General features: G+C 52.5%; 2 protein-coding genes across 3 annotated transcripts; one reads left to right on the top strand and one right to left on the bottom strand.

The window, feature by feature from the left end:
• Positions 1-223: 223 nt before the first annotated feature.
• On the bottom strand, positions 224-13,952 carry ZNF598 (zinc finger protein 598, E3 ubiquitin ligase). Of its 2 annotated transcripts, none has more exons than XM_036404738.2 (12): positions 13,704-13,952; positions 12,487-12,599; positions 11,158-11,287; positions 9,678-9,889; positions 8,171-8,388; positions 7,042-7,159; positions 5,845-6,029; positions 5,446-5,518; positions 4,314-5,059; positions 3,202-3,337; positions 2,296-2,440; positions 224-2,184 (listed from the first exon to the last, which is right to left on the bottom strand). In XM_036404738.2, the coding sequence occupies exons 1-12, from the start codon at positions 13,950-13,952 to the stop codon at positions 1,837-1,839; spliced, it is 2,673 nt and encodes an 890-aa protein (XP_036260631.2). In that variant the 3' UTR covers positions 224-1,836. The 2 variants fall into 2 exon arrangements, with proteins under 2 accessions (XP_036260631.2, XP_036260632.2); XM_036404739.2 differs by having other exon boundaries at positions 5,446-5,515; positions 13,704-13,894.
• Positions 13,953-24,651: 10,699 nt separating this feature from the next.
• On the top strand, positions 24,652-26,836 carry LOC118700328 (neuropeptide W-like). Its single transcript, XM_036404743.2, has 2 exons — positions 24,652-25,100; positions 26,432-26,836. The coding sequence occupies exons 1-2, from the start codon at positions 24,696-24,698 to the stop codon at positions 26,465-26,467; spliced, it is 441 nt and encodes a 146-aa protein (XP_036260636.1). The 5' UTR covers positions 24,652-24,695; the 3' UTR covers positions 26,468-26,836.
• Positions 26,837-27,790: the final 954 nt, after the last annotated feature.

Genomic DNA, 27,790 nt, shown 5'->3' with positions numbered 1-27,790 from the left:
AGCAGACGCTTCCAGGAGTTGCAGTTGTCACTAACCTCTGTGCAGTGTAGTATAAAGTGGACTGTGTATGGAAATAAGTTTAAAATGTTTACAATTTTGTATATATTATATATATAAAAATATCTTTTGAGAGAACAATCTGTGATCCTGTATTTTCGGTGTCTGTGTAACCAACTGCAACTTATTTTCAATAAAGAGCTAAAAATGAATAGAAAAAAAAAAAAAGATTTGGTAATAACTTTATTGAATCAGGTGAGCACAAGGAACAAGGAAACTGCAACATCAGGCCCCAGAGATGCAGCAGCTCGAGGGAACTCCCAGCAGCACCTCCCAGGGAACTCAGAGCTGCTGATGGAGAAGGAACTGAAACCCAAGGGAAGACGAGATGCTCCTGCAGGGAAGACATTTCACTCCCTGAACTTCACAAACCACATGGGGAGAGCTGCTGACTGGAAGTGGTGGCAGCACCCAGCCCCTGCAGGGGCCAGGATCAGCTCCAGGATCCTGAGACAGGAACAGGGACTGCCAGGGGCTCGTGCACCCAAATCACCCTCCCCAGCCCCTTCTGGGCCAAACCCAACGTGCACAGGTGGGTGCAGTCTTAAATATTCAAGAAAAGAAACCCAAAGCACTTTGCAGCCTGAGAGCAAGCAAAAATAACACATGTAAGGCAAGGAAGGGTGGCTGTAGGCAGAAGTAGCTCTTGGGTAATACTCTGAGCTCAATTCCATAGAAATGATGATGCTAGAAAAGCTGTGTTTCATCACTACAAATTACATAAATTAATGGCAGCTTTGTTCCTACATGTTAGAAATAACTAAATCTGGAGATGGGAGAGAATGAGACACTGAACTACAGCCAGGGGGGACTCCTGGCACTCCATCAGCTCAGAGCTGCTGCTGGAGGAGTCACTGGAGAGGAGGAAGAGATCCCCCTCTTCCTCTGGGGTGGAATTTGGGGGTGCCAAGGAACAGGAGCAAAGCCAGCCCGGTGGTACCGAGGGAGGTGCAGGTGTCAGACTACTGTAAACAGATAAATGCACTTAAAGGCACTGCAGAAAACATGGTCAGTAATCAGCAGCATTTAATGTCCCAGGATGCTGTTGGGAGCTCCCACCAGTAATACATCCAAGAAATTAGAAACATGGCAGTCATTAAATAAAATTCCCGTGTGCTTTACGGAGAGTAAAGCCTTAATGCTGTTACTGTACATGCAGGGCTACAAAATCAGCTTCTTGAAAGAACTTTACAGAAAAAGTCAGAGGCAACTTCAAATCTTGCACAGATCGGCCCAATTCTTCAAGCAGCAGAATTGACTCTGCAGAAAGGGAAACTCTGCAGCCCAGTGTGTGCAGCTCTCCTGGTCACACACCCCAGGGAGCAGCACTGTCACCTTTTACCCCTGACCAGCGTGATCTTCACTGAAATAGCACAAGAAAAGTCAGAATGTTTTAAGGGAAGCCACCTCCATTCATTTCAGCGATCCATAAACTTCCCCCACCCCCAAACCAGAAAGAAACCCCCACACCAGAAGCTTATCCCCCTATTGAGTCCCCTGTCATTCTGCAGATCCAAAGATTCCCAGCTATGGCATGTTCCAGGAGGAAGGAGCCCTGCCTGCCCCCCCTGCAGCTCAGCCTAACCCTAGCCCAGATTTGGGAGCTCAGACAGAGGGTGGGGACGAGCTCTGGCTCATTCCCCTGATCCCTTTGCCCAGGAGGGCTTCCCAAGTCACCTGCTCCTCTCTGCCTCAAGGGCACCAGCCCCCAGCTACTGCCAAAGCTCGTTCCAAAGTGCACAGCCACAGCCAGAGCCCGGGTGGTGGCCCTGGGCAGAGCTAACTGATGATCCTGCTGATTGCCTGCAGCGAGGGGAACTCCTCATCCTCCAGATGCAAAGCTTTGTGGGTCACCACGTCCTGCTGGGTCAGCACCTGCCTGCACGTGGGGCAGATGTAGCAGTCGAGGTCGGCGGGGGAGTCCGTCTGCCAAACGTTCTTTTTGTTCTTTTTGGGTTTGTTGGAGCTTTGCTTCTCCTTGATCCGGAAGTCGTTGTGAGCAGAGAGCAGTTCCTGCTGCTTGGCTGTGTCTGGCAGCAACACCAACAACTCCTTGAAAATCTTCTTGAAGTTTTCCCCCAGCAGTTCCCGGCAGCTTTTGTAATACTGAGCTGCAGAGATCAGCCCCTGCAGGGGACAGGGAAGGGCAAGAGTCAGAGGAAAATGAGTATTTATCTATTAAAAAATCCTACTGGATTTCAGGCCTACCTAAAAGGGAGGCTTTGGGAAGCCACTCACCTGCCTGAACTGCCCAGAATGAGTTTTAAATTTATTGAACTTGGACTCGTCGCTCTGAAGAAATTCTTTAATGGATTGTATGAGCTGGATGTTCCTCTGCTGGAAGTTCTCAGGTATCAAGTATGATCCGTGACAGGATTTTGGCCTGTGTTGGAAAAGACCAGAAGTGACCCTGACACTGGTTTGTGTCACACAAAGATGTCCTGGGATATAAATCACAAGGCTGTTCTGGTTTACAGCTGCACGTCCTTCCTCCACCCAGCTACACAAAAGCAGCACACAGCTGTCTTGTCAGGATAATAAAATATGGGATTTCCATATCAGTTCCAGCTTTACACAAACAGAATGTTTAAAATCCAAGTTTAAATGTGGTCCTGACATGCTGCTCTGTGAGCTGGGTGCACCCAAAAGACCCGAGCAAAGACCTCACTGTGAATAAACCAAGAGATAATGCAGGTTCTGTACGAAACTGACACAAAGTTTTCCCTCCCCTTTTCCCAAAATCTCCTCTTTCTGTTCCAGAAGGAACCAGAGAGCAGCTCCTGGAAAGACCAGAGCAGCGAAGGTCACCAGGAGAACAAGCCTCAGCACCTTCCTGCTGGGACTCCCACAGAAACAATGGGAAGTACAGGAATATGTCGGAGCTGCAGATTCCCAAATAAATCTAGGATAGACCAAGGTCTGAGCAGCCAAAACATTGCACAGGTTTGCAGTTCCTCAGACTTGTAACTACACAGGGCTGTTTTATGCAATTCTCCTGAATCCAACCCACGGCACCCTGGGACTTCCCAATGGGAACTTTCCCTGGCTGATCCCTTAGAGTCACTCCCTGTGTGCTGTTTGAAGCCTCTGTGACACGAGGGAGGTGTGAGGTGTCCCAGAGCCCCTGGCAGGCCCTTGACTCACTCTTTCAGAGCTGTAGTGACGGGTTCAGAGATGGTGGAGGATGGGATGACAGCGAAGCCCGGGGGGGGTTTGCTGACAGGCACCGACAGGCCCGGAGGCGGAGGAGGGTTCTTCAACAGCACCACGGAGTTAAAGCCTGAGGGAAGCAGGGAAGGGGCAGGAATTAGAGCACCCACAGACCCCTGGCTAAAACCCACACCAGTGCCTGACACGCTCTGCAGAAGCACCAAGAAGAGTTTGCAGTGCAGACATCACTATATTGGAGAAAACCTAAAAAAAAAAAATCTTCAAGAAGCACTTGAGAGTGGCTGATGTTCCTCTACAGAGAAAGTGCTTTAATTATTCATTTACTTTCTCAATGGAAAATAATTTTGAAAGCCCACTCTAAGTCACAATGAAAAACACTTTTGCATTATTGAAGTGAACACAAACCACGGGAGGAGGCAGCGGGCCCAGCCTGGCCTCTCCCAGCAGGAGCCGCACAAAGAGCGGTGCCGGCGCCTCCCGATGCGACCCCACTGCCATGAAAACCACTCCAGCTCACGTCTGTTCCTGTCTCCCTGCCTTCACAAGGTCATGGCTTAAAGCACGGCAGGAAACCTCTGCCAGCACAGGAGGAAGTGAAGTGACAAGTGCCAGCAGGGACAGGACACAGCCAGATTCCCTTTGCCTGCAGCGGCTTCCAAGGCAGATCTTGGAGCACCACACACGGATGTGTCAGCCTTGGGGACAGGGAAAAACCAGCTCATGAACCACCCCCAGCGAGCAAACACCTCCAGCTGTGGGGCAGAGGTGAGTCCCAGAGGACATTCCAGCCCCCCAGTGGCACCCAGGCTGCCTCCACCTCCAGAGCCCAACCTGGCAGCTGGTGGCAGAACCACACCAGAGCCAGGAGTTGACACAACACATCCACGTGTTCTCTGGGCTCTCCCCAAGCAAAGCTGGCCACGCTCAGCAGTGCTTCCCCATCCCTGGAAGTGTCCAAGGCCAGCCTGGAACAACCTGGTCTAGTGTGAAGTGCCCCTGCCCACAGCAGGGAGTGGAATGAGATGATCTTTAAGATCCCTCCCACCCAAACCACTCCACGACTCTGAGCTTAATTCCCTGCTTACCTGGTGGCGGGGGCATCCTGGCTGATCCTGAGCTCCCAAGAGCTGGGAAGTCTTCCTGAGGTAAAGGGCATTTGTTAGTCACTGGGGGCTTTTTAAGGCCGGGGGGCTCTTTGGGTGCAGCACAGCCAGCTGATGGTTTCTCCGTGTGCCCGTTGACGAGGGGGCCGTGAGCAGCAGGGAAGGCCCTGCAGGGCTGCTCTGCCTCCGGGGGCTTCTCTGTGCCTGGCCTGGGCAATGGTGGCTCCTGGGGTGGGCGTGGGGATGATGGGCTCTGCTTCTCAAGCCCCATCTTCTTTTTCTTGCCCACTTTTGTAAAAGTTTGTGAGGTAGAAGCTGCCAGCAAGGACGAGACATCGAACATGGTCGGGGTGTTCCGGATCTCCTGGGTGGTCAGGCCACCGCTGCCGTCCTCGTCGTCTGATTCACAGAGTTTATTGCTCTTCTTATTTCCTTTGGAGGTGTTCAAGGATGGTTTTTTGGCTGGCTGGTTGACACAGGGGCTGCACATGGCTTTGACTACGTTTTTACTGGAACCATTGTTCCATGCAGATGTGATGTGAGTTACTGTCCTATTGGTGGGCTTCACTTTGGACACCAGGGCTGGGAAATCCTCCTCCTGGAAGGCTGCTTTCCTGGCAGTGGCTGTGTACATCAGAGACATCCCTGATGAGATGGTGGGAGCTGCAGAGGAGGACAAGCTTGGGAAATCTTCTTCTTTAAGCTTAACCAGTGCTGGCTGGGCAGAGCTGTGGGGAAGGGAGAGGATTGGAGTTACTGAGGCAGCAGAACCCCAAGGGACAGCACAAACCCACAGCTCTCCACTCCTCCTCAGACTGTCACTTAGAGTGACACAACAGGAGTTGGACCGGATGATCCTCGTGGGTCCCTTCCAGCTGAGGATATTCCGTGATTCTATTCCATGATTCTATTCCATGATTCTAAGATCAAGCCAGGAGCTGAAGCAATGCCTGAGGCTGCTCATGCTGGTGAAACAGCTCCAGGCAGGAGGGGACGGGGCAGGGGAAACCTTGGAGGGATCAAACGATCTGGAAAATTATTTTCCCCAGAAATGCAGAACACATCAATCAGCTTCTAAACGTGCTTTGTCCCTGCTGCAGCCCTGCAGACTCACCCTTGGAGAGGTCCTGCTGCAGAGCCGATTGCTGGAAAGTCCTCCTGGCTCAGCACTCCGTTAGCAGCTGCTTCTTTTGGAACAGGGACAGAGAGAGCAAAGACATTGTTTTCAACCCAAACCCATTCATTCCAGAGCAGGGGCTATCAATGGCCATGACTGCAGCACTACCAAGGCCTATTTTCAGCAGCTGATGGTGTCATTAACTGACATTCCAGGAGAACAATTTAAATCCATGCATCACTATTTCCTTCAATTAACTGTGCTGCCCATCATGTTGTGGCATTCAGGAAATTCATGATACTTTAAATGAGTAAAACATGGGTAAGGCAGAACTTTCTGAGGGAACCTTCCAGACACTGAGATGCCCTGCAGCTGCAGGACCTGTCCAACACTCACCTGTAACATCATTTGAAGACTTTGGCACACGTTTGGAGCCGAGCCCGTCGGGATCCCTCAAATCCTCCTTTCTCCCCCTGCTGCTGCTGCCTTCCTCTTTGTCCTCCACCCTCTTCTTCTCTTCCTGCCGTTTGGCTGCCATGGATGCCCTGACTGCTGCTGCAACATCCCTGTCTTCTTCTTCCCTGCAGGACAGGGCAGACTCCTTTGGTCAAACAGCAAGGATCACGGAGCACTGCCTCATTGCAGTGTCACCTCTGTGGTGCCAGCTCTGGTGACATCCCTGATCTTGTGCTGCCACCTGCTGAGAAGCCCAAACCAGCCCCACCACTCCAATCCACCTCAGCCAGGCAACACTTCCCCCTGGATTTCCAAGTTCCATGTGTGGGAATAACAATCCAGGCCAGAAGAAACCGGGCTGAACTGGGAGAGACAGTACCAGGGATGCAGGGGGCACCTGTCTCTCCCGTTCATTTCCAAATGTATGGAATCTTTCTTGGAGGCCACAGGAACTCCTGGAGACATGGCTGGGCATGAACTCTCAACACATGCACGGTCCACATGCGACACCAACAGAGGAGTGCTTTGGGATGGACTTTTTTCCCCTGTGGAATCACCAGTAATGAACCAACTGCCCGTCCAGCCAGAAAAAGAAGAAAATAAGATGTGCAGGATGCAAAAAGCACTCAGGTCTGGTGTGGATGAAGAGACACAGAAATGCAAAGTTTCATTTCAATACTTAACCCTCTTCCTTTTCCAAAGCACTCTGGCCACACAGAGATGTGTTAGTTCAATGAAAAGCATGGTCCTTAGAACAGGAATTTCATGACTACCCAGACCAAAAACTCCATTAGACCTGCACAGACTTGTCACCTACTTCAGAAAATCCTGTTTAGAGAAGTTTGCATGAAAACAGCTGCTGGAATTAATTCAGGGTTCTGAGTTTATTTAACCCAAAAGCTGAGGGTTGCATTGTTTGCTTCCTGAGCTGAAACCTCACACAAAATAATTCCATGATGACCAAGCATGTAGCCAGGACAGAGGCCTGGACTGGAAGCTGTCAGCTAAGGACTCACCACGGAGGCTTCCAAATTTTGTATCACTTCCTTCCTGCTAATCCACCAAAATATTGTGAATTGGCAAGTAAAAGCCAAGAGTAATTGGGAGTAAAACTCCACACAAGGTTCTGCTACTCACCTCTTGTACCTCCAGCTGCCTCTCCTGTTCTGCTGGCTCCCTCGGCTGCTCAACCTGCTCGCCCTCCCTTGCCTGTTGAACCTGTCAACCTCCTCGTAGTCATCTCCACCTACAACACCTAAAACAGAGGGGAAGGATGATCACTCTCAGTTATTTCTCTAGTGTGTGCATCACACTGTGCCTGAAAAATGCAAAAATATACTGGTACAAATAAATTATCTTCATTTCTTTCTGATGACCAAGTCAGCAGTTCTCCTAAAATTACCTGACCTCATTAAACTGAGGGAAAAAATTCTACAACAATTCAGGCAGGAAGGGATGCCTGGACATCACCCGCTCCAGCCCTTTACTCAAAGCAAGGCCAGCTCTAAAACTACATCAGAGGGCTTTGTCTGGGTAAGTTCTGGTTATCCTCAACCTCTGCAACTCTCAGGTTGGAGAGGCCTTCTCAACCTCTGCAACTCTCAGGTTGGAGAGGCCTTCTCAAACTCTACAAGCTCTTGGTGCTGTTCCAGGGCTTGTCTACCTTCTTTGGGAAGAATCTTCACGCCTATGAAATATTCACCAGGCGTTCTTAGAGACTAAGACCCAGAGATTGGTTTGGTTGGTGGGAAGACCTTAAAGAACACCTTGCTCCAGAGTGAGGACACCTTCCACCAGGCCAGGCTGCTCCAAGCCCTGTCCAGGGCACTTCCAGGGCCGGAGCAGCCGTGGCGGTGCCTGCCCGCCCTGGCGGGGTGCCCGTCCCTGCCCTGCCCACCCCGGCAGGTGCCCATCCCTGCCCTGCCCACCCCGGCAGGTGCCCATCCCTGCCCCGCAGCCCCAGCAGGTGCCCATCCCTGCCCCACAGTCCGGCAGGTGCCCATCCCTGCCCCGCAGCCCCAGCAGGTGCCCATCCCTGCCCCGCAGCCCCGGCAGGTGCCCGTCCCTGCCCTGCCCACCCCGGCAGGTGCCCGTCCCTGCCCCGCAGCCCCGGCAGGTGCCTGTCCCTGCCCTGCCCACCCTGGCAGGTGCCCATCCCTGCCCCACAGCCCGGCAGGTGCCCATCCCTGCCCCGCAGCCCCGGCAGGTGCCCGTCCCTGCCCCACAGCCCGGCAGGTGCCCGTCCCTGCCCCGCAGCCCGGCTGACCGTCGGTCCTGCGCGGGTGCCGGGGCGCGTAGGTGAACTGCAGGTCGATGTGGCGGTTCTGGCGCGCCTCGGCGCGGCTCTTGCTGTGGCAGGCGCTCTTGTGGGCCTTGTAGTCGATCTCGGTGCGGAAGGCGTGCGTGAACTGCTCCGAGCTGCAGCGGCCCTCCTCGCACAGGAAGTGCTTCTCCCTGAAGTGCTCCCGCAGGTATTCGTAGTCACTGGGGAGGGAAAACACAGAGCTGAGCCTCCCCACTCTCTGACACAGACACTCCTACAAGGGTCACGCCTTCAGTTTGAGCTCTCCCACTTCCCAGGTTCTTGGGGATTCCCTGCATTGGTCCATAACTCTGAACTCCATACAAAGTGTCAGCAGTTCTCCTCACAGCTCAGTCACACAGAACAATCCTTTTCCTTTTCCAGCCCCAGAACCAAGGACACCACTGCAGCTCCAGGCCCCAAAAGTGCAAACAACAGGGAATGGAGGAGAGCAGCCTGGGAGGGTGGGACTGCGTCACCTGAGCTGGAATTGGACAATGAACCCAATATGGAAATGGACCAAAACTTATCAAAGTGTGACAACTCCTGACCCATTGTCCATCTTGGGTGTAGCCACAGCCAGGCCCTTGCACTGCCCAAGGTGAATCCTTTGAGGCCTTTAATAAATCCCTGCTTTATTCCTTAACTCTGCCCAGCCTCTGCTCCAGGCAGCCTCTCAAGGCATCAAGGGGAGGTTGAGGACAAGCCCTGGTGGTTCATTTGTCATTATCCCAGGGATGTTTTCCAGCTGACCCTGTTTCTGTACAGCCAACACATGATCCAGGTGTTAAACCAAACCCACAGATGCTCAGCACATCCAGCTGTGCAGACAACAAAAAAGTTATCTCTATTCTCCTTGCACACAAACCTTGGAGCAGCAGGATCAAGGAATCAGAGAATTAAGGTTGGAAAAGACCTTTAAGACCATCAGCTGCTACCACCACCATGTTCACCACTAAGTCATGTTCCCAAGTGCCACATCCACATGGTTTTAAACATTTCCAGGGATGAAGACTCCACCATTTCCCTGGCTAACCTCTTCCAGGGCCTGACAACCCTTTCCATGAAGGAATTTTTCCCAATATCCAATCTAAACCTTCCCTGGTGCAACTTAAGAATGCTTCTGTGGCAGTTCATTCCTCTTGTCTTGTCCCCCATTAGAGGGAACACACCACACACTTCCTCTTGTCCTGTCCCTCATTAGAGGGAACACACCAGACAGTTGCTGTCAGGCTGCAAAATTAACTTTATTTATTAAAGAAAATTTTAAAGCATGAACTAGACTCAAAGTGAATATTTTGGCTATTTATTTAAGGAATTGCAGCTAACCTGCTGCCACTCCTCCACTCCGCTTTCAAACATTACCTACCCCTAAATTCAAAGCACACCCGAGGAATTTTACTTCAAAATTTAAGCTAGAAAAAGGGAATTTAAGCTGGAAAAAGGACTCAAATCAGTAATGTTTGCTTGCCTGTAGTACTCCTGAGCCCCCTCAGAGTCACAGAAGTGGCAGAAGTAGTGGTCCCTGCGCAGGTGTTTGAGCAGCTCGTCGTTGTCCAGGTAGCGCTCGTCGCAGAACTTGCAGAGGGGGTGGCCCCGGTGGGAGGTGTCATCAGGGTCCCCATGGATCCGGTGCCGGGCCAGGTCCTTCCTGGAATACCATTTCCTCTCATAGGTGAAGATCTGGAGGGCAGGGATTGTGTGAATACATTGGGATTTAGAGATTTGCATTCATAGATTTGCATCCATAGATTTGTACTGTTTCCTATGGACACAGAACAAGCCAGGCTGTGTCCAGCCTCTCCATCTGTAGGGGTGGAAGATTTCAAAAAGATGCAGTTTGACCACCAACATCTAAAATTTTTGGTGGACAGGAAGTAAAATTCAAGTCATGGATTCAAATTAAATCTAACTTGCATTTCTCTGAACACTGGGAATGAATTTAATTCCCTTTTTTCCCTTTGGAATCTTTTTATGCTGTAATGAGTTTAAATTATAATCCCTGGAGTGGAAAAAGCCTAACTATGTATTTATCAACAACCAGTATTTTGCATTCTCAAATTTAGAAACCCCAAGGGAGCAGTTTTACTTTCCTCTCACAGTAACCACCCCAAATAGCTGCACACAGAGGATCCACTTCAGTAAACAACCCCTGTATCACAAGCGAGCCTCTGTCCCCACTACCTTGTGAGCTGTTTTGGTAGGAAGGGTTCTGGAGATGCCAAAAAGATCAACCCAGCCTTGAGAACAGAATATCATTTATTTCTGGCCTAGATAAGGACTGGGAAATTGCTCTGGGAAAAGGTTTGTTTGGCTTTGCCAAGGCAGATGGACTGCAGCTTCCACAAATTTAGAAATTTCTTTTCAGTGGGTATGAGTAAGATGGGACTTTTTTCTTTGAAATAAAAATCTCTACAGTATTCTGAAATTAAAGAGCAACAGTTTTAATATTGTTTGTGAGAGAAAATGGCAAACAAGTTCCCTCAGTGCTGAGGGAACCCTGGGCATGAAGCACCTCATCAGAGCACAAAGGACACCAGAAACCAAAGGAGGTCCTGCCCTCTTTTCCCACTTCCCTTCAATCAGCTCCAGGAATTCCAAGACCACAGGAGACTCAGCTCAGTTCCCAAACTTATTAGGGTTCATTTAGGTCAACCTGCTCACTCCTGGATCCCATCCCTTTTGGCAGCAAACTCCAGTTCACCTGGCACAAACCAACTGTGGCACCACCACTGTGGGGTTTAATTTAAAACCTGGAGAACCTCCAGGCCCTCTTCATTAATCAGTTTATGGAAGAAGAAAGGCTTAAAATAAAGCAACTGGCCTCACTGCAGGAAGAGGGAACTTAAATAAATCGTTGCTGTTCTGCCTTCCCATCTTCCCAGGAACTGCTGGAGGTCATGGAGGGAAACTCCCTCCTTCCCACACATCCAAGCAGAGGCCCAGCTCACCTTTAGGTGTTTAACACAGAGTTTGCAGCAGAAGAGCTCGTGCTGCTTCCTCATGTGCTGCTCCAGATCTGCAAAGGTGTTGAAGGGCTTTGCATCCGGGCACAAGGAGCATTCATGCTGCAGCAGCTTCCTGAGGGACAAGAGAGATTCCCCAAAATGACCCAACTCCCTCTCAGCACCCTCACACCTTGAGCAAAACACAAATGTTCCATCCCTGGCAGAAGGCTCCAGTTTTAAGGCTGCCCCTGCAATCTGTAGGGAGGGTTGTGACCTGCTTATTGCAAGAATTGCCTATTCCAAGAATTCTGCTGGATGGTAGGAACAGGATGGAACCAAACTACACCGAGGTTCCAACTGTTGGACCAGAGTTGAGCAGCCATGGAGAAGGAACCACAGTAGGAACTCACTGCAAAACTGAGTAAACTGAAACAAACCCTTCCCCTGCTGGAGATTCCTGCAACATTCACATCCGATTCCATTACACTTCCCACTGTCAGAAACTGAGGAATATGGTGGGGAGAGATAAATTGAAATTAAAGAATTGTATTAGGAAAAGAGGGAAAAAAACCCACCCAAAATCCCACCACACAATGGCTCCCAGGAAGAGCTGAGCACTGGTCTCACTGGGACAACTCCTACTCCCTCATTCCCACAAATATCAAGCCATGCAAAACTGTAAATGTCCCATAGTTACATTCTCAGCCCAAATCAGGGTGAATATAATGCCCAAGTCTCCAAGGAAAAGGTCCCACTGCCTGTATGCATCTTTTCCACTCTTCTTTCCATTATCTCAAACCCTCCCAATTAGGATTGTTATGAAAAATATTTGTAGAACACGATGCTAATGCCAGGTTTTTATTCTGCGCTGGTTTTTTCACTTCACCTTTTTCCCCTCCCATTCAGAATTAAGATCTTTGTGTGAAGACATTGTTACTCTTCATGCGATCCTTGGCACACCTTGGTTTGGTTAGTCCTTATTCAGCACAGCAGTAATTACAATTACCACAGTAATTAAGTCTTTATCAATTTCCACAGCAGCCACGCAAGGAATGGGAAGGTTTTCAGCAAGTTTGCTGCTGTTAAAGATGCCAAAAGTGACTTTTATCCAGAGAGCAAAGCTCGTGCGTTGTGCTGGCAAATCCAACACTGCAGCCCCAGGAGGTGCTGAGCGCTCAGTGCCCTGCTCCAGGCTGTCACCTGGCCAAACACACCTGCACAGGTGACTCAGAGCTGCCCAAATGCCAGGAGAGCAGAGCACCCCGCCCTCCCAGCACTTCCTGCCACGTCCCGTGCGCCACCACGTGCTGGGGACATCCCGGGGACATTCACCTGTACAGCGCGTACACCTCGGCATCCATGAAATAAATGTCGTATTTCTTCTCATGCTGCAGCTGCTGCAGGGCAATGGAGGAGAAGGACGGCAGCTTCCTCCCGAACACCACCTGTGGGAACAGCACCGGGATGCGCATTCCAGGCAGGCACGACCTCCGGGAGCTGGCCACGCCCGCAGCCCTGTGCCAGCCTCAGCTGTCACCTCCCCTGGGCACTGTCCCCTGCTGCCAGCAGGGCCATGGGACACCTTATCAACCCGCCAGGGATTGGCCCAGCCTGGCCCCTGGAGTTTGAACGGGATTAGGAAACGCTCCTGGTCTGTTTTGCTCCCACAGCTGTTCCCAGAGTAAATATCCCCAACCCCTTCCACAGCCAATGCCTGGCAGGAGCCCTGCCCCCGGCTCCTCCCCGGCTCCTGGGGGATCTCACGGCGACCTGGAGTTTCCAAGTGACTCAATGTCTAAGGCGGGCAGGGAAACCACTGTTTCGTGTTTACTTAACTCCCAGGAAAGCGAGGAGCTAAACACACAGCACCTCCCGAATTACCTGTACCACACACCCCTCTCAGGGCATCTCCTCGCTCCCAGCTGGGAGTACTGCAGCTCCCACCTCCAGCACACATTGCCAGCCCGGGAATTGCTGCGGGAACAGTTGGAGTGACCAGCCCCAGCCCAGACAGGCTGAGACAGAAATACAGTAAGGAATTTCAATTCTTACAGCAAAAGCCACATTAGAAATCTGGAAGGAGACTCCCAGAGAAGCTGTGGCTGTCCCTGGATCCCTAGAAGTGCCCAAGGCCAGGATGGACAGGGCTTGGAGCAGCCTGGGACAGTGGAAGGTGTCCCTGCCATGGCAGGGGTGGCACTGGATGGGCTTTAGGGTCCCTTGCATTCCAAACCATTCCAGGATTTTACGATTCCATGATCCCCCCCTAAGAGCTGCTGCCTCCTGGAGCAGGGAGCAAAGGCTCCATTCTCTGCTGCCAGAGCGAGCCCTGCTGACTTCACACCATAAACATTCGCTCTAACTCCATTTTCTCCACGTTTTGTTTCCCCCTGACCCAGGCGGCGGCGGCACCCCTAGGAGCGGGGCAGAGGGGGATAACCCGGGCGGTCCGTCCCCGCCGGTCCACCCGGCCCATTCCCGGTGCGGCCCTGCCCGGGAGCTGCCCCGCCCGGCGCCCGCGGCCCCCCCAGCCCCGGGCCCGGCCTCACCTGCCGCAGCTCCTCCCGGCACACGGCGCAGTACCGGACACCGCAGAGCGCCCGCATCCGCACGGAGCAGCGGTAGCAGATGGGGTGCTCGCAGCGGCCCAGGGCCACCACGTCCAGCTCCCCGCAGCACAGCACACACGGCCCCTCCGCCGGGCCCGGCCCCGCGCCGGCCATGGCGGCCATGGCGGCCTCGGCCCCGCGCCGCCCCGCCCGCACCACTGAGCGCGGGCTAGAGCGCCGCCCCACCATAGAGATGCACGCTCACACAGCGATCAGGGGCCATAGAGCTCCGCCCAGAGCGCCGCAGCGCTGCCGGAACTGATTCCCCCCACGGCCACAGCGCCGCCACACTGATGTCACCGCGCGGTCCTCCAGCGGCCGGCCATAGAGACGCAGCGCGGTGACCATAGAGATGCCCGGGGCGGAGCGGCCCCGGCTGCGCCGCTCTGGCTCCCGCTCGGTGGTGGCTCTGAGGGGGAAGAGGACCCCGGGGGTGGTCGGCGGTCTCGAACACGTTTGGTCCTCCCCCAGGTCCTTCCTGGCTGTGGGGACAGGGGGACCTCAGACTCTGCACTTCAGTCTATGGGGACATGAGGGACCCAAGGCCGCTCCTGCCACCTCTGCATGTGGGGACATGAGGGACCCAGAGCTGCTCCTGGTATCTCGATGTGGGGACACGGGGCCCTGATCCCACTGCCGTGCCCCACTGCTGATGGATGTGGGACTTTCCCCCGACAAACACTTCCCCTGGGGTGCCAGCTGACCCTCCATGGATTCATCCGATCGCCAGCTCCGCTGCTTCATTTAATTTTAAATTTTATAACCCAGCCGTGCGTTTTCCCAAGCAAACCGGAGGTGATTGGGGAAATAAAAGCATTAAAAACGTATTCGGAACACTGCAGGCACTGGGGTTTGGTCTCCGCTAGAGCGGGAACACAAACGAGCTCAGTGTAACGTGAATAACCCTTTATGTGCTGCAGGGGCTGAGTCCCACGCGGTTCCTTCCCCCTATGCGGAGGCAGCCCAGGTGTGAAAAACGCCGATCACTTGTTTTTAGAATTTTAAAAGTTTAATAGTTTATTATTTATTGTTATAAAAATAGTAATATAATTAGAGTAATAATAATTTGGACAATTAGGATTAGGACAATATGAGACAATAAAAACAAAGAGTTACAGTCAGTCCGGGTACCTTTTCTGGGCAAAATAAGCCCAAAAAAGGACCCACGTTAACAGAGGATTAACCCTTAAAAGCAATAGCCTGTTGCATATTCATACATCTCATACATGATTCAAAACTGAAGGTGTTTCTGCTTAATGTCTGCTTCCCCCCTTCATCTTGTAAATCAATTTTCTTGGCTCCTCGAAGTCTGAGGAGGCAATCATTCTTTTCTTGAGATCTTGGTCTCTTGTTGCTGTTTTCTCTTTGAAGAATTTATGGATTATCTTATCCGTTCCTTGAACTAGTTACAAAAAGTATCTTACATCACATAGTTTCTATTTTAATATTATGCTATAGCCTAAAAACTGTATTTACCATACTACTTAAAAAGATTAATACAGCGCTACTAAGAAAATATTAATACAACATAACTTTCCAACATAACACATATAGTATTAATTTTAATATTTGTGAAGAGCCAATCATATAATATGCATTTCTCACAGATGGGAATTGCTGCTGCTTGGACAGGAGAGGGTGCTCCAGGAGCAGGGAAAAATGCTTCAACAGCCGCCATGTTCCTCTGGAAGTGGGGAAAAAGGAAAAAAGAAATTAAAAAAAAAGGATAAAAGCTTGTTTGGCGATAGCACAGAGGAACACACAGGAAGTTTTTCAAAGTTTGCTGCCTCTCACCTCTTTTTCTTCAGGGATTCCTGCTAAGTGACCAGCGTAGGACCACTGAGTCATAAAACCTTGGAATGCTTTGGGCTGGGAGGAACCTCAGAGCCCTCCCAGTGCCACCCCTGCCATGGCAGGGACACCTCCCACTGTCCCTGCGTGTTTTAAGCCCTGTCCAACCCTCCCAGGGATCCAGGGGCAGCCACAGCTTCTCTGGGAATTCCATCCCAGCCCCTTCACCACCCTCACAGCCAGGAATTCCATCCCCGTATCCCATTTATCCCTGCCCTCTGGCCGTGGGAAGCCATTCCCCCTTGTCCTGTCACTCCAGTTCATGATGAAATTCCTACTGAATTCCTGGGGTCTTCCTGGAAGATCTGATTAGCACCTCCATGGTTCCTTTCTTTTCGCTGAATTCCTTGTCATTTGAGTCAAAAAGTTGCCCTTCAGTTTTCTTTGAGCCATAAACAATCATTTCAGGACAAAGCAACTCATCAAACAGATCATTAAAACATCCCATGATGTTCACCAGCCTCGGTTAATGACATCTGTGCCATCAAATAAATTAAGTAATAGCTTTGTTAAGTGTTTGGGAGCAGATAATGAAGGATTTGAACGATTTGGATCATTGGGTACAACAGGTAATATTTACTTTCTCCTAGAGAGCCCCATTTATCCCTCTCGAGCGTGGAGTGGGATAACACACGTCTTGCTAATCAAGCCTGAAGTGTGTTTGGGTGGGGCTGCGTGGAATAATTAGGAATGACTGGTGATGCTGGCTGTAATTACTCCAGGAAATGTTCCCCGAATTAATGACACTGTTGAAAATGTTTTTGTGCCCCAACTGCATCACCCAATTTTGGAGAGCAATTAGCATGAAATGAGCTGGAGGCTGCTGGCAGCGATGTGCTGCCTGCCCTGAGTGTCACTTGGCTGGGGAGTGACACCATGGCTCGGGATCATAAACACACCTGGGCAGCTGGGGTGGAAAGGGACATTACTCACTGCCAGGACAATGGGCCATGGACACTCAGCATGAGCTGGGACATTTCAGAGTTGGTGACATCACTTCCCACCAGCCCAGGAGCACCCAGGAGCTGATCCAAAGCCCTGATCCTGCACAGTGTGTCCAGAGCAGTGTGGTTTGCCCCCAGGAGCGTGTGGTGTTCCTGGTCCTGCTGTTTGCCAGGCAGGCAGCAGCTCCTCAGCTGGGGCATTTTCTGCTTTTGGGATGATATTTGTTATAATCAGTGGCTGGGGGGAAACCACTGAAGATTCCGTGTCCCTTCATGGTGCAGGTGAACCTCCCCCAGCTCTGCCAGCTCCTGCCTGGTCAGATCCACCCTCAGTTCTCAGATCCAGGGAGTTCATTTGGAACAAAACCCACGTAAGGACATCATAGAATGGCCTGGGCTGGAGGGAACCTTAAAGCTCATCTGTGCTCCTTCCAGAGTTCCTTCTGGAGGCCAGATCCATCCCTGACCTCTACACCCATCCCTGCCCAGATCCCAGCTTGTGGCGTGGTGCCATTGCCAGAGTTGGGTGTCCTTAACCACCGCCTCTGGCTCTTCCTCCACAGCACCACAGAGAGCAGCTCAGAGCAGCCCTTCCACGGCACCACGGCCTCAGGCTGCACCAGGGAGCCTTCAGGCTGGATATTGGGAGAATTCCTTAATGGAAAGGGCTGTCCAGCTCAGGGCAGTGTTGGAGTCCCCATCCCTGGATGTGGCACTTGGGGACACGAGTTTGTGGTGGCCTTGGCAGTGCTGGGAGCGTGGTTGGACTCAGTGGTGTTGGAGCTCTGTTCCAGCCTCAGTGATTCTGTGATTCCATGGTTCCATATCCTGCTAACGCGGCTCTGCTGCTACCATGGCTTTTCCAGCAGTTGGACACATCTTCCCACAGCTGTAAAATGCCAAAAAAAACCCCTCTCTGTTCCATTTTGGCATCATCACACAGGATATTCCCACTCTCCTGGCATTCCCACCCTCATCAACCAGCACAAAGAATTTTTAAAAAGCCAACATTGAAACCTTCAAACTTCACCAAATCCTGTTTCCAGCTCCTCACCCTTCTGGAGAGCCATCCTGCTGGTGCCTGTGAGTCATGTGTTGAGATTAATTTATTTTGTGGTGCAGAGAGGTTTTTATAAGCCTGTTTGAAGGGATTGAATCATTCTTTGCTGATGATTTAAAGATGCTGGTTTATTTCTCTGGTGATTGCAAATGAGAGTTGGATCTTAGCACTGAGTGTGACCCCAAAACATAAAGAAATAAAATTCTATAGAATTAACTGGGTTCTAAATATCTTAGTTCTGTGTGTTGGCAGGCAGGGAATGTTTCCTTCCCAAGAAAAAGGGTTAATATTGGCACTTGGGATAGTTGATTTCCATGTTTACTCACTAAACATCCCATAATAACTGCAGGAAAAGGCCCTTCTCCAGCCATTTCATCAGCAATAAATACACTTTGGAATAATTGATCAGTCTGGAGATGAGCACAACAAGCCCATTGCACTCAGCAGAGCCCCAGACCCGATATTTATTGTTCAGCACTGAGATCCTGTCCAAGTGTAGAACCAAAGGTTGAGCCTTGAATTAATTTCCCATTCCCAGCTTGGTGCCGACATGGCTCATTTGCAGCCAAGGCTCTCAGTGCAGAATGGGGAAATTTGTCTTCATTTGATAAAGTTTCTGCTAAAAGTGATGATTTTCTCAGCGCTCTGTTTTAAGGAAAATAAGACTCAGCCAGCCCCTGAGCAGTGGCTGCTCACAGATACCTCATTGCATGGAATCCTGGAATGGTTTGGGGTGGAAGGGACCTTAAAGCCCATCCAGTCCAATCCCAACACCTTCCACTGTCCCAGGCTGCTCCAAGCCCTGTCCAACCCAGCCTTGGACACTGCCAGGGATCCAGGGGCAGCCCCAGCTGCTCTGGGCACCCTCCCCACACTCAGAGCCAAGAATTCCTTCCCAAAACCCCATCTAACCCAGCCCTCTGGCAGTGGGAAGCCATTCCCTTGTCCTGGCTCTCCAGGACCTTGTCCAAAGTTGCTCCAGGGGAGGTTCAGGTTGGATATTAGGGAAAATTTCTTCATGGAAAAAAGGTTGTGACACCCTGGCAGAGGCTGCCCAGTAGATGACTGCTCAGTAAATGTGTGGATGTGGCACTTGGGGACATGGGTTAGGGCTGAATGAGGAGGGGGTGGGCTGACGGTTGGACACGGGGATCTTAGAGGACTTTTCTGACCTTAACCTGTGCAGGTTTGCCTGAAGGCAGATTTATTCTCATCTACGCCCCTCTGAGCCCTCCAGCCATCTCACACGTGTGTGCTGGAGAGCCTCAGCTAATTACATTCCAGGAGAACAGGAGAACTCTTGGGAGTTGTGTGGGCTTTGGTTAGGAGATCTCAGGACTGTCAAATGAAAGATTCATCTCCCAACTCTTTCTCCTCGCAGCAAACTCTGCAGAGCAGAGCCAAATTTACTCTGCACTTCACACATCTGGGTATTAACTCTCTGGTGGGGTTGGGAATTACTTCCAGGAGAAAGCCTGACTCGTGGACTGGAGGGGGCTGAGGATCTGCTCACATTTCACACAGCAGCCCATGGCATCTTTTCTCCCTGCTCTTTCCCCTGCTTCTCAGAGTTTTTGTCTTTGCTGCTTTTCTGAGGCAGCACTGTCATCCCACATGGTGGGGAATTTCTCATCACGGTTCCTTGGTGGTGTTATGTCACACCCAAACCACTCTGTGATGCTGCTGCTGCAGCCCTTGATGCATTTGGAGACTTTGAGTCGTCTGCCAAGCACGGGAGAGGCAAAATACAGGGCAGGGTGGGCTATGGTGTCTCACAGTCCATCCTCTCACCCAAGAGGCCCCACCAGAGCTGGGCTCTCCAGCTGATGAGTCACCCTAGGAGTGAAGGGTCACTCCTGCAGCTTACAGGATGATGGACACCTTCATTAAGCTGGAGGTGAGGACCCCTCGGTGGGTTTGGTGAGTCTGGACCTCTGTTTGGTTTTGGTCTCCCATCGGTGATTCCGTGATTCCCTGGGTTTGAAGCAGAAATAATTCCACTGACTCAGCTGGGGCTTAGCCATTGTCTGTAAAGGGCTTTGAAATCCTATAGGATCAATGCCTTGAGAGTGTGGGTGATTGTGGTGTGAGCTCAGCACAGAATCCAAGGGAGGAAACAAATTCCCTTGGCTTGGAGCAGCAGCTCTGTGAAGCTCTGCACAAGCATCACAAGTCTGTGGGGTTTTTTCCTTACCTTTGTGTTAATGGATCCATTGTTTCGTGTAAAGGTTTCTCCTGCTCTTGTTCTATCCTGTGTGACATTTACAGTACTCTTTGTTCCATTAGCATAGTAATTTGAGATAGTTTATTATCCTTTGGAGACTTCACTGCCTTCTGTTTAACTTCCACGTGACTGGACCCTGAAGACAAAACCTCTTAAAATAGTGCATGAGGCTAAAAATAGTGGGGAATAAGTTGCTTCTTAGGAGTCAAATAATTAATTTAGTGCACTTTAGCAAGATCTGCAACACTAGGAAACACCCCTTGTTGTTTCCTCTTTCTCTTCAGAGCCACCAAAGCCTGCAGCAGCTTTCTCAGGAGTCAAGGTGTGTTTTACCTCACAGCTTGAAACTGTAATTTGTTTGTAGCAACTGCAGCTCCTTTATTTCAGAGGAACAGACAAATAGCATTTAATCACGTTCTGAATCACCGGGGGCAGGAATTGCTCCGTGATCCGAGTTTGTTACACAAGGACACGCTGGAGATGTGAGAAAATGGCAAAGGTTGTTATTGCTGGGGCTTTGTGGGGTGCTGCCACCACAGCACCTGAGGGACAGGGGCTGTTTGGGTCGCCCTGGCTGAGTGCCTCATCCCAGCCCCACACAAACACTGCTCTGATTGCCCAGGAGCTCAGCAGTGGGATGGGTGTTGGAAAACATCAGGATTTACTGAGCCACACGTGTGGGAATGTCCTTTTCTTGCCACCAAGACTTTGCTCACTCCCAGGTTGGAAGCAATGCAGGAGGCAGCAGGGATGTGAATGTGGGAAAGGAGGGGAAGTGCAGGAATTTGGGCAGAGCTGGGCAATCAGAGCAGCGACCTGGGCAGCAGGGTGTTCACACAAATGTGACAAAAATGTGACATTTCTGAGTGGGACCTGCAGTCCCAGCTCACTCAGCTGCTGAGCTTCCAACCTTGTCTGGAAATCCCCTCCTCACAGCAGCACTGGCTGTGCTCTACCTTGGGCAGTGCCTGGCATGGGCAGCAAAACTCATCCCTTCTCCAACCTCCAACTTCACTTTTGTGCCTCCAGCTGATTTCACAGTGGTGAAGCCGCTTTTGGCTGATTTGTGTCCATCTCTCCCAGGCCAACCTGCTCAGGAAGGCAGAGCTGGGCAGTGGCCAGGTGAAGGCCCTCGGAGCAGGAGGCTCCAAGTTACTCGGGCCAAACTTCCATTCCTTGGCTGGTCTTTGGCAATGTGCTGAACGCTCTGTGCCTCAGTTTCCCAGGCTGAAGAACAGGATGATCCCAATTAGCAGAGTTGGATGAGTTTGCAGAGTGCAGGAGGGCAGGCTCTGTTCCTCTTCATCCCAAGTGATGTCACCTCCACCCTCTCATACTCCCACAGGGACTTGCTGGAGAGCCCAAATGGCCCAAAAATGTCATGAATAGAGCAGGCATTAATGCCCAAGAGTGCAGAGGCCCCATGGCAGGGCTGGCCTCTCCGATTGCTTTGTTTTCCTGCTCGGCTGAGTTGCTAACCTTCCAATAAACACCAGAGTCATTATCATAAAAATGTGGAAAATGCTGTCATTAAACCCCACCGGTTTTGCTTTCAAGTGCCTCTTTCTGGGACATCAAATTCATTTAGCTCATTCTCCAAAGCCACAAATCCTGAGTGGCTGCAGTAATGTGTGTGGTGGGAGGTGAGAGCACAGCAGGAATGAAATCGGGTGGAGAGGCTCTTCAGAGAGCTCGGCTGGGTTTACTGCAGGGGTGAAGATGTGGTGCCTCCAGCTGCTCACCCCTCTCTCCCCTCACTGTGGGGTCCCTCTGGATGTTTTCCAGAAACCCCAGTTCATGCTCTGGAGCTGTGGTGGAGATGGTGGGTGCAGTGCAGAAATTGGAGGTACCCTCTGGAGAACCTGAGCATGCAGCAGGATGGGAGTTGCAGCAGAACCTACCTCTTACCAAAAGAGGGATTTTGTTCCAAAATAAAAGAAGAAAACCTTAAATCCTTTCAGCAGCAGAGCCCTGTGATAAATCCCTATGGTTAGGTTCCTCAGAGAAGCTGTGGCTGCCCCATCCCTGGAAGTGTTCAAGGGCAGGTTGGACAGGGCTTGGAGCAACCCAGGATGGTGGAGGGTGTCCCTGCCCACAGCAGGGGCTGGGACTGAATGGCCTTTAAGGTCACTCCCAACTCAAACCATTCCAGGATTCTGTGTTTCAATGATGATCCCATTCCCATTCCCCTCAGCCAGTGTGGAATGACATCATTAAGGGTTCATCCGAGCACTGGGATGAACCTCAGCACTGGAAGCTGTGTCTGTGTGGTTGGGAAATGTGATGCTGGAGCTAAAATCTGAAGGTTTAAATAAAAACATAAAAATGGGGTTTCCAAAAGGGCTTGGGGTCAGCTGGACCCTGCCGGGGTTCGATAAACACCTGCAGTTATGGAAATTACCCGAGAGGCTGAAATCTCATATTCCTGTGAGTCTGTACAAGACTTCCATAGGAACCAGGACTTGTTCAAAAGTTTTTTATCTCCCAAAAATAAGCAGGATTTTGCTCCTCTGGGGGAGTTCCTGGCACAAGCCCACCCCGGAGCAGCACGGTGCCATGTGCCCGCTGACGTGCTACGGTATTTGCAGAGCATCGGCTTCTGCGAGGGGAAGAAGGATCCTAAAATTATCTTTACTTACTTAGAATATAAATAGCAGACAAATTGCTTATCAGCTGTTTCGTTGGAAAGATATTTAAAAATACTTGGGAGAGGAAACGTGCACTCTGCTGCTGGAGATCCGGAGCCATGCTGCATCCCAAGGGTCTCGGCGCCTTGCGGACAGAGCTGCTGGCTGTCAGCAGGGATCATTCCTGAGAGGAAAGAGTTCAGTTCATGGGGAGTTTATCAGGGTGACAAGTTACCCAAGTCACACCAAAAACACACAGAAAAGACACTTCAGGCAGATCTCTGGGAATGAGAAAATCTTCCATTCCCGGCTGGGAAGGTTGAGCCCACGTTGGAGTGTGGCTGCAGTGAAACAGGAGCTGCTAAACCTGCCTTTGTTTGGGCACAGGGCAGGTGCAGAACAAGCCAAGAGGAGCATCAGGTGCTTCTGAATCGATCCTTCCCTCGTGGGGAGGAGGGAGGGTAATGGCTTTAGCTGGAGGGAGTAGAGCCCTGGAGGCAGCACGTGTCCCGTGCCAGGTGAGCGGGGATGCGCTGGGCTGCTCGGTGAGCTGGGCTGTACTGCTGCCATTCATTAATGGCTCCGGCAAACAGCAAAGTGCTGAGGCCTTCTAATGTCCAAGCACTCAAGGGGTGACCAAAATAGCCCATCCAGCAGGGATTGGCTCCCCGTGAGACGGGAGCCGGCCGCATCCTTCCTGTAAACCTGGGCGCTTCCAAGAACTCGAGCCGTGCCTGGGTTGGACTCTGCTCTGGCTCATTACAGGAATGAGCTGTGCCCTGCACAGACGTAACTTCCAGCATTCTCTCACGAATGGCTGGATCACCCTCCTCCCGAGTGGGATTTGCATTCACTCCCAGCCTTCTCAGAAGAGGAAAACTGAGAGGCTCCACACTGACACTGCCCATCCTACATGCCCTGATCCCTGCCGGGCCAAGGGGCTGGCTCCTACAGGAGTAGGATGTGGCTTGGCTGAGATCCCACACTCTGAGGGGTTCCCAGCATGGTTCTGTCCCCAGTGTGAGCCTGGAAAAGCATCCCCCAGAGTGGAGGGGCACAGAACACCAACAACTGCAGGCTGGGCTGTTAAAGTTTCCACTGGGAACTTGTGCTTGTTGGGTGGGCCAAGAGGAGACTGGATGGTGAAGGACTGGGGGATCCCAATGATGGGAAGCAGCCTGGATGGGATTCCTTTGGACCATGTTAAAATAAAATACACAAGGAGAAATTCCAACCTCTGCCCAGAGCAGCTGTGGCTGCCTCATCCCTGGGAGTGTCCAAGGCCAGGTTGGACAGGGCTTGGAGCAGCCTGAGATAGTGGAAGGTGTCCCTGCCCAGGGCAGGAGTGGAATTGGATGGGTTTTAAGGTCCTTTCCAAACCAAACCATTCCATAGTTTGAAAATGCTCAGATTTCAAAAATTAATCTTTGTGTGGCCTGAAAAAAACCCCAGAAATTATTTAGTCCTAGTTCAGCATATAAAGAACTTCCCTAATAAACAAGAGGAACTGGAATTGCTCTCTGATGAGCATAAACTTGACCTGCTTGGTTTCATTAAGGAATCTGGAGGGGGGAATCAGCTGACTGCCAAGGCAGAATTGATGCTGATATCGTATTTAAGATCTGAGTGGCAGAAGAGGAGGGCAAGCAGCCTGGCAAACCCACTGCAAATGGTCCCGAGCACTTCACCACAGGGAACACGAGGATGCTCACAGATGCTTGGGATGCTCCAGGCTGCGGGGGGATGCCCAGAGGATGTTCGAGGCCATGGGGACGATGCTGAAGGCTACAGGGAGGCTGCTCACGGACGCTCGGGTTGCTCTGGGTTTCAGAGGGATGCTCAGAGGATACTCGGGGCCATGGGGAGGATGATAAGGCAACAAGGGGGATGTTCACTGGTACGCGGGATGCCGGGGGCTGCGGGGAGATGCTCGGGGATGCTCAGAGGATGCTGAAGGCAACAAGGGGGATGCTCACGGGTGCGCGGGATGCTGCGGGCTGCGGGGAGACGCTCGGGGATGCTCAGAGGATGCTGGGGGCCATGGGAGGGTGCCGGCATCCCGGGGGTGGGGGGGCTGCCGGGGGAGGGCGGCCGGGGGCTGCTGCCGGGGCGGAGCCGCGGGGCCCCTCCCGACGGCGCTATAAACCGGCGGGGCGCGGGCGCGGGGCAGCCGTCGCTGGGGTGCCCGGGGCCGGGCACAGCCCTGCCCGCACCGTGCCCCGCGCCATGGCGAGGGGACAGCTGTCGGGGGGCGCCTGGGGGGCCCTGGTGCTGCTGGGGCTGATGCTGCCGGCCGCCCCGGCGGGCGCCTGGTACAAGCACGTCGCCAGCCCCCGGTACCACACGGTGGGTCGCGCCTCGGGGCTGCTGATGGGGGTTCGCCGCTCTCCCTACCTGTGGCGGCGGGAGCTGCCGGCCGAGCCCCCCCGGCAGCCCGGGAGCCCCGGCGGGGACAGCGCCCCGGCAGCCCCCGGCCGCCCCGGCGGGGAGAGCCCCCCGGGCGCCGCCCCGGCCCCGCCGCCTCCGCCCGGCCCCGGGCGCCTCCTGCAGCGCCTGCTCCGGCGGGGCTGGGGCTGGGGCGGCCCCCGCCCGGCCCCCGCCCGGCCCCCGCCCGCGCCCCGCCAGCCTCAGGTAACGCCCGGCAGGGAGAGGGGCCCGGGGGAGCCGGGGGGAGCCGGGGGAGCGCTCGGTCCGCGGTGCTCGGGACGCTCGAGGGGCGCACGGGATGTGTGCGCAGTCCTGCGGTCACCCCGCGGTGCTCGGGATGCTCGAGGGGCGCACGGGATGTGTGCGGAGCCCTGCGGTCACCCCGCGGTGCTCGGGATGCTCGAGGGGCGCACGGGATGTGTGCGGAGCCCTGCGGTCACCCCGCGGTGCTCGGGATGCTCGAGGGGCGCGATCCACCCGCGGGATGTGGAGTCACCAGGGGGGCCACCAGGTCACCGGGACTGTGAGCCTTGCAGGGGTTTCATCGGGAAATTGGGGTTCGGGGAACTTTGGAGGGGCGTCACCAGCTAAGTGCGTGTTTGTAGGGGCTGCACTTTGCCTTCAGGGCAGAAAAAGATCTGGATGAAGTGTCCAAGGTCAGGTTGGACGGGGCTTGGAGGAACTTCGTGTAGTGGAAGTTGTTGTGCCCATGCAGGGGGCGGAACTGGAGGATCTTTAAGGTCCCTTCCTACCCAAACCATTCCAGGACTGTAGGATTTCTGTGGCCCCCATTAGGTGCATCACAAACCTGCACTTTGTGGGACTGAGCTTCCTGTGCCCGAGGGGTGCCCCTGGGGTACCCGTGGGATATCCGTGGGGTATCCATGGGGTATCCATGGGGTGTCCATGGGGCTGGCAGCCCGATGATGCTGAGATGGCCCTCCCCAGCTCAGGACCCTTCTCCTGCCCCTCGGGGCTCAGCCAGGCTGCGTGGGACTGCCTCGGGGCCGGCTCCAGGCTTTACATTTCTTTCCTCTTATGTAAAGCTGGAGCCAACATCCAGCTGAAATCCACCGAGGCTTTTAGCTGTTGGATCAGCCCCTGAAACATGTAGCTGTATTCCTCCCCCACTTCATTTTTTGGAGGAAATCTGGGATAAGAATCATTTTGGGAAAGCTTAGACAGGTCAGCCCAGCCCTGGATACGTTGTGCTGTCCTGGGCTCCGCAGGCTCTGACCTGGGTGCACCCTTGATTAAATCCTTCTGATTTCCCAGGCAAATTCCCACTGGGAACCCTGTGGGCAGGTCCAACCTGGAATTTGGTTCTGCGTGGGGTTTATCTGCGTGGGGTTTATCTGCATGCACGGTGGCAGAAAGGGAATCTGCAGGTCAGATCTGAGCCTGTGGAGGAGGAGATTTAATGAAACTTGTGAATGGAGCTGTGCTTTAAACACTGAAACGGGGTCCCACGTGGGGAGGGAGGTGGTGCTGGAGCTGGATACTCCAAAATAATCCAATGCCTCTTCTCCTTCCAGCTCTTCCCTCTTGAAGACCTGGCTCTGAGGCGCTGACCGACGTGGTGGAGATGCTTCCTGTGCCAGAGGAGCACTGGCTGCCCCAGGTGGGACCTGCTCCCCTGGCTGGCAGGGAAGGGTCTCCTCATTGGATCTGCGGGTACTCTGACCTCTCTGAAACCACACAGACACTGACATCCCAAAACTCTGATTTCTCACAGCCGCTGCCCAGCTGCGGTGGTAAATCCATCTTGTTTCCAGGCCAGCCCTGCGCTATGAACTCGGGGAGAAAGAAACAGGGGAGATATTTATTTTTGTTTATTTTTTTTACATTTCTGTACTGGCTTGTTTGCAATCTGATAGAAACATGTACTGTTCGCTTCCTCGGAACCTGCCCTCATTAAAATGAGATGTGATCAAAGGAAACTTTGGCTTCCTGGTGCTGTTGCAGGGTATGGTGGGGATCTTTTGAGAGCAAAACCTGGTCCGGCTCTGCACGGGGCAGACACGTCAGCAGTTGGGTCACTCCCAGATTTTTCTGACATGATTTAACTCCTTGACACAATTTTTTCTGCAGTTTTACAGTAAATCTCTTTTACTGCCTGTCGGGGAGTCACTGCCAGGCCAAATGCCAACTCAGATTACAAAATTTTGGGATATTTCCTCAACTGGGCTGTACAAAAGCTCTGCGAGCCCTCACTGCTCTGCTTGTGTTTTAGGGTTTAATTTCTGTATATTCCCACTGATGGAAATAAATGTCAATCCCCATTAAAACAGGGAGAAGCCTCAGGGCTGGGCAGGAGCACATGGGGAAGGGGCATTGGAGCTGGTGGGATCTGGGATTTAGGGAAAACTGAGGTGTGGGGGGCTGAGTCTGGCACTGCTGAGCTTTGACCTGCCAGTGGATTTTGCAGGAAATTTGACAAAAAGAAACATTTCCACCCCTCTGCTCCTGCCAAGGTTTGTGTTGTCTTTGGTTGGGGTCTAGAAGGAAAATCCCCTCCTGGGGCTTGTCAGGGGAGCCAGGCCAGGCCATGCTGTCCCTGCCGTGCTCCCCTCATGCTGGGGCTCTGTCACCCCTCATGGGCTCTCAGGGAGGATTTGGGGGCTGTAGCCCATGAAGGATCATTCTCTTCCAGTTGTTTTCCCCACCAGTTTCTCCTCCATGTCCCCTCTCCTTCCCCCCTCCCACGATTTTCCAACTCCTGCCCTTGGATGCTGGGATGGGCCTGATGAGACACAATTGCTGCCCTTGAATCCATCCTTGGCAGAAGCCAGCAGCCCCTGGAGTGGCCATGAGGCCAATTCCTCCAGGAAAAGAAGGGGTAAAATGAGGCAGAACAGGTAAAGCTCTGCTTTGAATTGAGGGTGGACAGGGAG

Source organism: Molothrus ater, unplaced genomic scaffold (genome assembly GCF_012460135.2).
Source record: "Molothrus ater isolate BHLD 08-10-18 breed brown headed cowbird unplaced genomic scaffold, BPBGC_Mater_1.1 matUn_MA552, whole genome shotgun sequence".
Lineage (NCBI taxonomy): Eukaryota > Metazoa > Chordata > Aves > Passeriformes > Icteridae > Molothrus > Molothrus ater.
The sequence above is the reverse complement of the archived record's forward strand: the minus strand, read 5'-3'. Positions and strand labels throughout refer to the sequence as shown.

Coding starts and splice junctions, on each gene's coding strand:
- ZNF598 (XM_036404738.2), bottom strand. CDS start 13,952: ATGGTGGGGCGGCGCTCTAGCCCGCGCTCAGTGGTGCGGGCGGGGCGG. Junction 5,519..5,844: donor GTCTTCAAATGATGTTACAG/GTGAGTGTTGGA, acceptor CTGTTCCAAAAG/AAGCAGCTGCTAACGGAGTG. Junction 3,338..4,313: donor CAGGATGCCCCCGCCACCAG/GTAAGCAGGGAA, acceptor TGCTTCCCTCAG/GCTTTAACTCCGTGGTGCTG.
- LOC118700328 (XM_036404743.2), top strand. CDS start 24,696: ATGGCGAGGGGACAGCTGTCGGGGGGCGCCTGGGGGGCCCTGGTGCTG. Junction 25,101..26,431: donor CCGCGCCCCGCCAGCCTCAG/GTAACGCCCGGC, acceptor TTCTCCTTCCAG/CTCTTCCCTCTTGAAGACCT.